The sequence below is a fragment of the Hirundo rustica genome, chromosome Z (assembly GCF_015227805.2).
Source record: "Hirundo rustica isolate bHirRus1 chromosome Z, bHirRus1.pri.v3, whole genome shotgun sequence".
NCBI lineage: Eukaryota > Metazoa > Chordata > Aves > Passeriformes > Hirundinidae > Hirundo > Hirundo rustica.
In genome coordinates, this window is record NC_053488.1 from 39,828,378 (window position 1) to 39,841,687 (window position 13,310).

The 13,310-nt window shown below is 42.3% G+C and overlaps 1 protein-coding gene across 1 annotated transcript; it reads left to right on the forward strand.

Moving 5' to 3' along the window:
* The first annotated feature begins 8,319 nt into the window (after nt 1-8,319).
* On the forward strand, nt 8,320-13,310 carry CTSL (cathepsin L). Its single transcript, XM_040090022.2, has 8 exons — nt 8,320-8,357; nt 8,669-8,804; nt 9,165-9,287; nt 9,370-9,525; nt 9,704-9,928; nt 11,489-11,657; nt 11,980-12,097; nt 12,903-13,310. Exons 2-8 carry the CDS (start codon nt 8,679-8,681, stop codon nt 13,000-13,002), a joined length of 1,017 nt encoding a protein of 338 aa, XP_039945956.1. The 5' UTR covers nt 8,320-8,357; nt 8,669-8,678; the 3' UTR covers nt 13,003-13,310.

Genomic DNA, 13,310 nt, shown 5'->3' on the forward strand with positions numbered 1-13,310 from the left:
AGTATAAAAGAAGGAAAAACAGCTTTCTATATGGTATTAGAAATCTTACTACACAGCTCAACCAAGTCTAATCCAGTATTTGATTTGAGAATTCTGTTGTTTTATTTTTAATTACTGCTTCAAGGGGAGACATTTTTAGTAATATTATGATGGAGCATTTTAATTTAAATTATTATGGTATACTAAATACAGAACATCACTGAAGTATCCTTTTCCATTAATAATTGACTATTCATTCTTTCTAGGAATTTTAATTTACAGTCTGTGAATGATTTAGGACAGTACAAACTCAGTGCACTGAACAATAGATGAAATAATGAGTGTGAGCTCATATTTGAGCTATGGATATGTTTTTTATGAAACCCAGGAAGAAAATAGTTGTGCCTTTATGGAGCCATTCTTGAGTGTCCTTGCCTTGTTACAATGTAAGACTATTTAGCGGGGATGTCCAGCTGTGCTAATGTAGTAGTACTGACTGGGAAAACAACAACAATTAAAAAGTACTAAATTCAAGCTTATTTGCTAGGGGAAAAAAGTAATAAAAAAATTTAATATTGACATTAATCTTTGCTACTCTATGTATAGTCAAAATAGTCACAAAATAAGGATTTTTTAGGTAAACTCTAGGCTGCTAGATTATTTTTGTATATTTCTTCACTTTCTTTCTCCCTTCCTTCCTCTCTGTCTGTCTTCATTATAGTATTTGGAGATTAACTTTTTGCAGGCAGGCTGTGAAAAGTTCTAGATTCCAGTGCCAGGACTGAGGGCCTTTGAAAATTTGCACTGACACCTGCACCAAGGAAAGCCTTTGTTAACAGACACGGTAGCTGGAGCAGACTGCATTCACCCTGGCAAAACCACCAAACACAGCCTCTGTTTTGAGTAGTTACTTGTTTAGCCAAAAACGAAGTTCTTAAAAAAACAAAGTCATCTGGGGGACAGGAAACAGCCAACACTCTGTTTGGATTGCAGTGTGTTTGGATTGTTGTGTGTGCTCAAGTGTCTGCCCTTCATGCTAATGGAAGGGCTTGGGACCACTATCAGGGGACAGGAGAGCAGAAGGCAACCCAGGTACACAGCATCGGAACAGCCTCTGAACAAAGGGTTTCGTCACCACCTTTCCAGCCATGGGCAAAGGCCAAATTTTTTGCATAAGATCACGGATATGATCAGTAATGAGTTGTTTGCAGGCCAGTGTGTAAAACAGCTTACTTAGCTAATATCCAAGTCTGACTTTGAGCAACAGAACTCAGGGAGGGAGGGAGGAATCTGTGAGTACACTGTAATGTGAATGGTGAGGCTTGGCTTGAGCAATTGAGGCCCCAATATTAGGCAGCTGGGCCACAGTCCAGCACAGCTCTAAGCTGTAGGTACCATCATGACCCTTCAGGTCAGCCCACTTTTCTGGTAATGCATGCACATCAAGAGATAGCCTGCTATAAGAGCAGTGGAAGGCTCTGGTGACAAGGATGAGAAATGATTGTATGAATACTGTGTTGGTGTCACTCACTGTGCTCTTCTGCAAGCCCAAGAGCAAGGTCTAGTAAAATCCCTGTTGTTTCCATATGGAGCAAGAGGAAATAAGCAAGAGGAAATAAGCATAAGCATATAAGCATAAGCTTATATATAGATGCTCATGAGACAAGTCGGAGAAGTAGCATTCAGCCCTCAGCTCTGCACCTGCTGCACTATGTATGGCCTTGTCATGGAGCCATCAAGACACTGCTGTATTGTGAAACAGTTTCCTAAAATATCTTGTTTCATGCTAGCTACTAAGTAAATCAGCTTCACCTCACCTCCAGATGACTGTCCTCATGTACACACTCACTTTCAGTGGCAAATGAACAACCAGTGCACAAGTTGTTTGCCTTCTGCTGTGCTGTCCTGAAGCTTGTGGCATACATTCTGGATGCCTCATGGGCTGAGGTTGATCAAAGGAGAGATCAAAAGAAATTCTGCTCTACTAATGCAAAGATTCAAATCAAGAAATTCTTCGGTGGCCATAAAGGTTTTATAAAAGACCTGTGCACTGTGTCTGCCACAGTGGTTAAGCAGTTATTAAAATATTTGAAATTATAATGTAATTCTGGCAGCAGCTGCCAGCATCCTGGGGATCAATGGGCTGAGAATGCTTCAACTGAATCTCAGAGACTAACAAGGCAATGTGCCATTCACTCATTTATATCACATGTGTGTTCATACTCCCCAAACTAGGTAACCCTTACATTTCTCTTGACTGGCAGAAATAGGAAAAGAGATGTGATGCATTACGATTTACCATGGGTAATCGTGCTGTTGAAGAACCTATAGTGATTTGTTCATAGTCATTCATTTGATTTCAGTGGCCACAGCTGTACATTACTGCTTCTTCTTTCCTCAGTCTTTCTGTTTGTAAAGCAGGAATAACAGTGGGTGTGAGTCACCACTGCTCTTACCCCAAAAGCACACTCAGTCATTTTGCTCTTACCTGATTTTCGGGAAAACAAACTAGACCCATATTCAATTGTTTCAATAGCCTCTCTCCTCTTCTGCAAGCAGCTTTTGTTTAACCTTCTCTCACATGATCTGTTAATGAAGCCCAGCCTGTAACTTCTAAAAATAATTCCTCACCTCACTCACTGTCTCTAACCTTATCATGGGAAATGCTTTCCAGCATGTCAGCTTGCCCTTTAGACGCTACTGCTCCAAGAGACAGACAGATTTGTCTTTCATGCTATGCAGCTGTTTACAATGGCTTACAGAAGCATAAACGCCATAATCAAACACTAAGATTTATACTTCTCTGAACTTTATAGTTGTTTCTGTCCCAAAACAGAAATGTTGGATCATTAAAGAAAAATAAAATGTGATTTCAAATTTTAAATAGTATGTTAAATCCTCCCCACACCTTCACTTCCTTTGAAATCTGTTAAAATGCTTTCACTGTGATCTGTAGAGTACTGATGGGCAGCAAAAAATTGATCTTGGTCAGAGAATTTTACAATACAGACTGGACCTACAAGTTTCAACTTGTTAGAATAAAATTTTAAATTAGGAGAGTCAGGAAATGGTAAACACTTTTGACTATTTTTTTAATATATCCTTCTTAGTATAAGGAGGAAAAACACCAATTACTTTTAAAATTTAGACAAACATCAATACAATGTGAAAATTATTCTATATTTGTCAATTTCTATATCAACAATTCAAGATTATACTTCCCCGCATACTCGCACTATTTCCCCCAGTTAGCTTTCAAATCTCCCAAAACACAAAAATTACTACTTGTCAGAAATCAGGAAGAGACACTGAGTAATGAATGAGGAATCAATCAAACTGAAGTTTAAAATTTTAAGCATGTGAGTTACATCATGGTCAAAACTTCACAGCTGACTTCAAACATGACTCAGTATTTAACCTCTTTAAAAAAATTAAGGTGAAAGAAAAAAGAAAACAAAAGAACTCTTTCCCTCCCACCACATATACAAAAAATACCTTCATCAAAAAACCTCACAGGAACAGAATACTGCTTTTGAGAAACCCTAACCCTGAAGTAATTGAGGACCCCCACCTGGTCTTTCTTGCAAGGCAAGCAATCCCTTGCATCATTTCCCAAATCCTGTGACTAGGTGAGACATTAAGATGCAAACGAAGTCGTCTCTGCCTTGGGGACCAGCAGAAAAGCTGGAATGCAGTTTCTTATCTAGCACTCGGGTGAGGAAATGGTCATTCTGGCAGATCACAGGACCACTGAAAACAATGAAGTATTTCAGAGGATTGTGTCACTGTTCCTCAGCCATCTCCCAGGTCTTCGGAACACTCACAGAACCCTGTCTGGGTTCCCTTAAAGCAAATGCTGCTTCCTTTTCTAACCTAACAATGATGCAACTAACATCATTATGGGTTATGCTCCAGCTGAAGCAGTTTGAATCTTATATTTTACTAGGGAGAATCTGAAACAAAGATTCTTAAGAGGCTACTTATGAATGAACGTTGTTTGTTCCCAGAGGGAACATAATAATCCCAGACGGACATTATAAACTACAAAGCCACCTTAGATCTGTGGTGAAGAACGCCTAGACTGAGGGAGAAAGCTGGTTATTTTCACAGAACTACACAGAAGAAATCACTCATGTTTATTTGACAGCCTTTTTCCCAGGGATGTTCAAATCAAGTTAGGTGAAAAATATCTGCAGTTCCTAAAACTTTTCTGAGTGTGCCACTAATAATAAGCATTAAAGCAAGCAGCATAGGGATATCCCTACTGCAATTGTTTTCTCACATCCTCACAGCTTTCTGAAGAAGTCACTCTGGTTTTGGAAATTTACTATGCTTTTTTTCCTGTAAGAAGAATCTTTACCATAGGCAGAAGAAAGTCATGATTATTTTTTAGAAAAGAAAGTTGGCCTGCATTTTTTAAAGTTTCATTTTCCTAAAGACAAATATGACTGGAATTTCTTACACACAAATCAAACACTGGGATGTAAAACCAGCACAGTGTTCTCTGCAACGTAATTGTAATTTTCTAAACTGCATCAATTTTTTGGCTAAACAGAAGTATGAGACTTGGATTTTTTTATTTGTTTTTATTTCCTTGTGTTTGTTTTCACTTGTTTTGTTTTGGTAGCATCTAATGGAAGCTGGTCAGTAAAAGCTTGCCACGAAATACAGTAACTTGCATGTTAGGCTATAAAACACTAAAATACATTTTGACTGAGACCATACTCCTGTAGAAATCTATTTTTAAGCCATAGTGTAGTAGGGTGAAATGACAGAAACGAGATTGTAAGCTAGAGGACTTTAATATTTGTATAAACAAACATGTTCATATGCATAGCTTTTTAAGTAAGCCAGTTGAAAATTTTTATTTCAGGAACAGAAATCCTGAATTTAGTCTCAATAGTAAAACAAAAATCCATTCAACACTTTGATTAAATAAAATAAATGTCCTACCTTTGCCGTTCAGACAAAATGGCATATAAATAAACCATTTGTTTTTACTTCAGTAAAGATCATGGCTCATGAGTTATCTTGAGATTGCTGGTCTGGGGGAACTGCTTGTGCAGAGTCTTGTCACAGTTGAGTGTGACATAGCTTATTCTGTTTACATTGCTCGGATGGCTTTCACATATTACCAGCCACCTGTAGCTTCACAAGTCTATTGCCATTACAAAGGAGCTCAGCTTTTCTGATTGCTGAGTTGCCTTTTGGCAGATACAGATTGGTCCCTTCCTGTGTGTATTTGTACCAGGAGAACGTCAATGATTTAAAAGTACCAAAAAAGTTTCAAAAGTCCTGGATTCAAATAAGTAGATTGGTTCCAAAGGGAAAGCATTGTGTTGCACATGTGCAATGCCGCAATTTGTGCAGTACCAAGCACACTTGGTAACTGCAGCAGTTAACTCAACTCCAGTTGATATGTCCCTGGAGATTCAATGCTGAATTGACTCCTTCAGCTTCAGGGGCAACACACCGCTATGCAAGTTCTTGGCACTATTCAGATAACTATTCTGTTATCTGGTTACTTGTAGGGCCTGATAGCAGCAGTAGAGTTGGCAAACGTTTGGCTGTTGCAATGGTGACATGACTAGTTATTAAAAGGTGTTGTTCCTGCTTCTTAGAAGAGTGGTATGCCTTGGGCAAAATACCAGGAGTTTTGCAAATGTAGGGTTCCTCAAAAGCTCTTTTTTTAAAAAAAAAAAAAAACAACTTGGAAAGTTATCCTCTGAAATGGAGAGATTTAAAACAATGGACAAGTGTCTTCCTTCCAAGTTTTGATCTTTGGATTATTGCAGACAGAACTGACTACTGTGATTAGCATGACTAGCTATGGACTCCACTCCTCTGGACTGGATGGCATCAACAGAGCTTTTAAGCAGAGGGAGTGAAGGAGCTCTTGATTTCACCCCTTCTCTCTGCTAACCTAGAAGGAGTGCATTGCTCAGTACCCACAGAGATTGTTTTCAATAGAGCAAAGACTGCTACAGCTGGTGTGACTGCAGTATACTGTCAAAAGGTTGCGCAGTTCGATGGAAAATTATTTCTATCAGTATCTGTCCAGTTATTACCTGTAACTGCTGCCACTGACCTTCTGTTCACTTCAGCAGATCATCACCACACTGGGCTTACAGTCTGGCTTGTGAATACATTGTGGTGTAGAGGCAGGAGCAGCAGGGTCAGTAAGAGAGGGATGCCTAGTAGCTCCGTAACACAGTGTTTTTACCTTGCCTGAAATAATGAACAGCTGTTACAACATGGCTGTCAGTGTTCATGTTGATGCATTACTATAAAATTCTCAGAGAGGAAATGTGCATCCAGGACTTGAAGGTGGTCCTAGCTCAGCTTCCTATCACAGGTTTCTAGATGGTCACTCTTGCAAGGACCAAATTCTGACCATGGCTGTACTGATTTCCCTTGCATATGCTTACATTTTTGCACCTGGGCTCTCAAACATCCTTAGCAAAATACCTAAGGAATTGATATATCCACACAACACTTAGAACTCGGTACAAGCCTAAGTCAACATGCTGAAGGTGAAAGTATTCCTGTCTCCTGCCTCCTTCAAGGATTTCAACAAATTCTTAGCTAAGACTTCCCTAAGCACAGTTGTTAAATAAACTGGTAGGGTGAATTTATCTTCATAATAAAAATGGTATTTGACTCCTGTGTGTGTGTGTGTGTACGTTCACCAAGAGTGCTCAGGAGGAGAGAATAGGAGAGAATATGATAGTGGTATCATATGTTAGCTGACTGTATGGTAACTTCCCCAAAGAGACAGGACCTCCTATCATCCAGAAAAGCATCAGTTTGCCTTGCTGCATCTCAGGGCACACTACAGAACAGCAGGCATGTGACTTATGGTGCAAGACCTTCTGTAATATAGACATTACCTCCTGTCATGCCAGCTAAACATCTTGTCCTTTAAGAAGAGAACTTCTTGTCCATAGTTCATTGATAATTTACTTGTAGCCTTTCAATGCTCAGTCAGTATTAGATACAATTGCATAAACAAAGCTAACTTAAACAGGACTGAGAAATTTGATTGCACAAAAAATATCAGCAAAAAGCTGTTAAGTAAAATATTTTCAAATGCCATGCATCTCAAAAAAATCCCAAATACCCCTTTACGTGGGTAAAGAAATACGTATTGCTTGTTTTAGCAATATATTGTGTGTCTTAAGGCACCAAAAAAGTATCACGTGATTTCTTCCTTTTCACTGTTGTGTAACAGTCTGCAAACCCTGGTTTTTACACTAAATATACGTTCTAAAGTTTATAAGCTAAAGCCATCAGCACTGCTGGCTCTACAAGAGTTTAAGGGTGAACCTCACATAAATTGCAGTTATCCTACTGCAGACAAGTTTCCTGTTAAAAATCAAAGTGCTTACGTGAAAACCAAGTCCATGTGTAAACCTACTGGTATCTCATCTGTGCTGTAACTCTTGATGTCACAGTGTTTTCCAGTAGGTATTACTGGATGCTATGCACATAAACACTAGCCACCAGTGGTATTAAAACACCTTTTACCGAGCTTGAGTCCAGAGGCAGAAAAAATTACAAAGTAAACAAACAAACAAAAAAACAAACCAAACCCAAACCAAATCAAAACAAAGAAAAAACAATAAAGCAGTTTTCAGATACTAAAACATGGGGGAATAAAAGGAGTTTCCTGAAAATGTTTCTGGCAGCAGTGTCAATGCCACGCTGCTGTGCCCAGCGGGAGATGCTTCTTCACACCGGCCTGGTGCCAGCGTCATGGAGGTGGCCCTGCCGGCCGCCTTCAACAAAACCTCTGGCAGAGCTGCAAAGGCAGCAGCTTGTGCCAGCCAGGAGGAGCGGGCTGGGGCTGCCGGGGGGCACCCAGGGCCAGAGACCACCGGGGCAGCACGGGAGGCGCCGCAACAACCTGACCCGAGCAGGAGCCCTCACCGGGAGCACACGGACGGCACTGCGGCGGCCAACGCCCGCCATTCCCGTCTCCTTGCCTCCAGACTTAGTTTTTCCTTCGTTCCCCAACCTGCCCGCTTTATGTCCCTTCAAGTTAAATTCCACCAGGCTTAGCGTGCAGCCACTATCTCCGGCCCGAAAGCGCTCGGAGTAAATACTTGAACAAACACGGCCCAACCTAGCGGCTCCGGCGGTGCAGCATATCCCCAGGCAGGCCCCGCACCGCCTCCGGGCGCTCCCGGCCCCATCCCGGGGCCGATGCGGGGCAGCCTCGGCAGCCCCCGCCCCGCCCGGCGGAAGGCGCGGCCCGGCCCGGCCGCCAATGGGCGCGGCGGGGCGGGCACGGCCGCGGCCGGGATAAGAGGGTGGCCGCGGAGACCGAGCCTCGCCGGGCCGAGGAGGTAGGAGTGCAGTGGAGGTCGTCGGGCGTGGTGAGCGCGGGCTGCGAGGCGGGGGCGTGTGGAGAGGGTCGGCCTCGGCCGCGTCCTTGTCCCGCGTTGGGGCGGTTCCTGCCGGGAAGGAGCCGCCATTCCAGCTGCTTCCTCGGGAGACTGCCGCCTGCGCACCCCGCGTCCCGGCCGCGCCGCCCGGGCTTGTTTACAGTCGCGGCCGAGGGCGGGGCGGGCAGCGCGGGGTTCTCGGCTGCGGCCGATCGCTGGCGGAGGACGCGCGGGCGGCCTCGGTTCTGGTATCCCCGCGCTCCGGGCGCCCTGCCTGACCGCCGTTCCTCCGTCCTTGGCAGATCTGCCAGTATGAACCCTTTCGTGCCCACGCTGTGCCTCTGCTTGGGCGTGGTTCTCGGCGCGCCGAGCCTGGACCCCGAGCTGGACGACCACTGGCAGCTGTGGAAGTCGTGGCACAAGAAGGACTATCATGAGGTGAGCCGCCGGGGTACGCGCTCTGCTGGGCGAGCGCTGAGCGCACGGAGATGGGCCCCGCCAGCTGAGTCATGTCTGCTTTGTTACAACGCCAGCTTTATGGGCAGCGCTTGGGAAGCATAATCCTTCTCTTTCCAGGTTCCTTTCCTGTGTTTGTGTATTGACTCAGCTGCACTGTACTAATTGTTTTTGTTATGAGGGCGGGAGAAACGCTACCTCTTAGCACCGTTCACTCTTCCCATTCGACTCGTCCACATTTGCCCGAGTATTATGGGCCTTAGAAAGCTTGTTGTTGTGCATGTGAACTTGGTTTGAAATGCCTCCTTGAAGTACGCTGGTTTTTTTTTTTTGGCCTCTTAGAGAGAGGAAGGCTGGAGAAGAGTGGTGTGGGAGAAGAATTTGAAAATGATTGAAATCCATAATCTGGATCATGCACTAGGAAAACACAGCTACAAATTGGGAATGAATCAGTTTGGCGACATGGTATGTATAGAGACATGTTATATACAGTTCTAAGTAATGGTGTGTAATAGATAGTGACTGCATATATTGATTTGTTTTTCAGACAACTGAGGAGTTCAGACAGCTGATGAATGGTTATGTACACAAAAAGTCAGAAAGAAAATACAGAGGATCCCAGTTTCTTGAGCCCAACTTCCTGGAAGCGCCACGATCAGTAGATTGGAGAGAGAAGGGATACGTAACTCCAGTTAAAGACCAGGTACTATCTGATGGTGAATTTCTTACCATTTACAGGTCCAGTTTCCTGAATGTTACATGCACTTTCATAGAGGAAAAACACTGTAGCTGTTTACTGGTGCCTAGTACAAGCTTATTAAACTAAGCACCATTTTGTAACTGTCTGGGTTTGTAACCTAGGATTTCACTTTATATTTCAGGGTCAGTGTGGCTCTTGCTGGGCTTTCAGTACAACAGGAGCTCTTGAAGGGCAGCACTTCAGAAAAACTGGCAAACTTGTTTCACTGAGTGAACAGAATCTGGTGGACTGCTCACGCCCTGAGGGCAATCAAGGTTGTAATGGTGGTCTCATGGACCAGGCTTTTCAGTATGTGCAGGATAATGGGGGCATTGATTCAGAGGAGTCGTACCCATACACTGCAAAGGTAAGTGGAAGAGCTGAACTTCTATTGCAGGTGTCATGTCTTATGTGTGGAAAAGATTGTGTGTTGGGAAACTCATACCTAGAAAGGAAAATCTCTCTGTAGAGATCAGTGCATCTGTAATTCCTGTTGTCTTTGCTAAGAGAACTAGCATGACTGCTAGCTCTGGTAGGAATCACGTACTGCACTGGTCTCTGAGGTCAAAATCTTGACAAACCGGTTAGAAAAACTGGAGCAAGTATTCTTATTCCTCCCCCTTGTTGTTGCCCTTCTGTCATGCCTTATCTTGGTTGCCACACCAAACCAAGAACCCAGCCCTTGTCAACAGTGCTACTTAGTGGTAGGAGAGCAATTCATCTTCCTGTAACTGACCTATTAGAGAGTTGCCGTCTGTAGAACACCTAATTCTTGTGACTGGTGTCAATTGGATTTTTGACAACAATTGTTGTTAATACCTTGAGTTCTGTTTCTAGACTAAGTGTGCATAAATGGAGATAGTGGACAGGCTTTTAAAATCCCTCTAATGATCTAGTAAATGTTAAACAGATACAAGAGGATGAAAGAGCAGTAGTCGATTGTGGTATCATTTGAGGGCCCATAGTTTGTGGTTTTCACCTTTTAAAGAGTTCTGCTCACTACAGAGGATGGTTTTTTTCAGCCTGTTTTGCATTGTCTCAGTGGGCTATTGCAATACCTTTTGTTGTGAACAACATTGGATCTAGGTTCCTGTTTACCTGTGTCCCTGTAATCTCATTTTTATCGTAATCTTGGCTGTTGTAGAGATCCCAGTTGATTATAGAAAGTGCCTAACTTTCTGAGTACAAAATGTACGCAATTGAGGTGTAGACTATGTTCATTTAGTTGGGGGAAACAACTTTGGTACTAACCTATAATGCAGGTAAGGGAAGGATGTGCTTGCTTGAATCTGTTTCAGTTTCACATGACCTGACTTATAAACTAGGCCTCACCTGTCCTGCTGTAAATGTATGTGACATCAGCAGTTCAGGCTTCACTGTTAAAAAAAAAAAAAAAACCACACCACTAGAAATACCACCCCCCAAATGCTGTATGTAAGGACATGTAATACAAATTCCTAACTTTCAAATCACTCTGTACAGCTTTTCAAACTATGACATGTCAAAATTGTGGATTTTAAGTGCTTGCTCAATGAGCAGTTTCTGGATTGCTTTGTAATTAGTGAATACTTGGTTTTCTTCCATTGCCCATTAATGCATTCTGGGCTTCTTTCTTTCCTATAAAGATATTTGTCCTGCCCACCAAAGAGGGCAGAGTTCCAGAATGTGATGGCCCTCTGCACGTCAGTCAAGTTGGTGGGGATTTTTTCATCCCCACTGTCATTTACTTTTTCTGTACTTTTGAGAAACTCAGAAGTGGTTCTTCTGTATTCCCTGTCTGTTATCCTTGCAAAGTGCTGCTGAGGCAGTTGTATCCTCTTCAGTCCCTTGCTTTCAAAGCAGCAAAGTCACATAATGTGTGGTAGTTCTGTGCTCACCTGTGTGTTAAGTGGAAAACTGTGTGATAACTAGAGCTTTCTCTACTTAGGATGATGAAGACTGTCGCTACAAGGCAGAATACAATGCTGCTAATGACACTGGCTTTGTTGACATCCCTCAAGGACACGAAAGAGCTCTCATGAAAGCAGTTGCAGCTGTGGGTCCGGTGTCTGTTGCTATTGATGCAGGCCATTCCTCATTTCAGTTCTATCAGTCAGGTGGGGATTTGTTAATTACATTCATTCAGAGAACTGGTTTTTTAATTACTCAATATCCATTACCCTACAGTTCAATAGAAAAAAAAAGGTATGATAATTTAGAAGTAATTTTAATTCTAGGTCAGGTTTTCCACGTGTATAGCTCTTGTATATGTGTCTACTTATCCCTCAGTTTTTGCCATGATAAAATTCACTTAACTATTTCTTTCTCTAACTTTCAAGAAGCTGTGCAACATTTAAGTTAAAATAAACAAAGCTTATAATGAGTGATGAGGGTTTTCTACAGATGATTTTACTGAAGAGTGAACATACACCTTTGCAGGTATCTACTATGAACCAGACTGCAGCAGTGAAGACTTGGACCATGGTGTTCTCGTTGTAGGTTATGGCTTTGAGGGGGAAGATGTAGATGGGAAGAAATACTGGATTGTTAAGAACAGGTAAGATCTTAACATGTATCTTGTCATGTATCCTGGGGAGAATAGAAGGTAGTTTGTCACTTGGAAGGGGAAAGGTGGAGAGACAACAGTAATTAAAATCTGTGTGTGTGAGATCTGGAGATTGTTTTCAGGTTATATGGTATGACAAAAGGTAAAATCCAACTCCTGCTGCTGCTTACTAATAAAGTAAACCCAAAGCAGCCATCTTATTCTGCTTGTTCAGTTAATTTAAGGGAGCTTGGTGCTGAAACAGTCTGTGAACCTAGTAGATAATAAAGCAGTGGAGCAGCAGGGAATGGGAAGCCTGCTTGTAGGGGTGTAATGGACTTCTTTGGAAGGAGAGTGCAGCTCACTTCTGTGAAATAGGACAATATTTGAACTTGAAAGATGGAGTTACCTCCTAGGTTGGAGGGAAAATACATAAATGCCAAAGGGCACATCACATGAGCTTGTCTCATGTTCTCAGCATTACTGGGGCACCACCCTCAGATGCTGCTTATAGCCTTTGACTTCCCTTAAATTGCCTGGGAGCAGTGTCTGAGCTTCAGGCACCTGTACTCAAGGTTTGCACATCAGTGTGACTACCTCGTGAGAGAATTGATGTATTCTTCAGTTCTGTGAGCTTGGGATGCCTCCTGGGATGCTTTTAACTGCTGGAAAACACTTAAGTTTTTGGCTGTATTTATCTTGGATTTTCTCCACAGGTGTGGAAGGCAGCAGTTGCCAGTTTTAAACACTTAGAGGGGAGGGCAGTAAATAAAGTAACTTCTGAATATGTAAACAAACCCTTTGCTTTTGTTTTCAGCTGGGGTGAGAAATGGGGTGACAAAGGATATATCTACATGGCCAAGGACAGGAAGAACCACTGTGGAATAGCAACAGCTGCTAGCTATCCACTTGTATAATTTGAAGACTGAACATTTCAGTATAAGAGGGGATTTAAACTGAATGACCAAACCCATGTTCGCATGTGGTAGCCTTGTGTCTTTCAAAACTCAACTTGATTTTAAAACTCTTGAAGTATATTTTACATGTTGGTGACATGCCACTTGTTTAAATTAATGTAAATGTTGGTATGTAAACAGCTTGTAATATTGCTGGTTTTTGACTGCTTGATCCAATAGATTCTTTGTATTTTTCCTTTTTTTTTTTAATTGCAATGTGTCCAAAGGTTTACTTTTTAAATAAATACTTTAATTCCACTGTATACAGA

Bases quoted from the DNA above. Each gene is read 5' to 3' on its own strand.
- CTSL (XM_040090022.2), top strand. From the start codon at position 8,679: ATGAACCCTTTCGTGCCCACGCTGTGCCTCTGCTTGGGCGTGGTTCTC. The intron at 8,805-9,164 runs GTGAGCCGCCGG...TTGGCCTCTTAG, and splicing joins ACAAGAAGGACTATCATGAG to AGAGAGGAAGGCTGGAGAAG. The intron at 9,288-9,369 runs GTATGTATAGAG...TTTGTTTTTCAG, and splicing joins TGAATCAGTTTGGCGACATG to ACAACTGAGGAGTTCAGACA.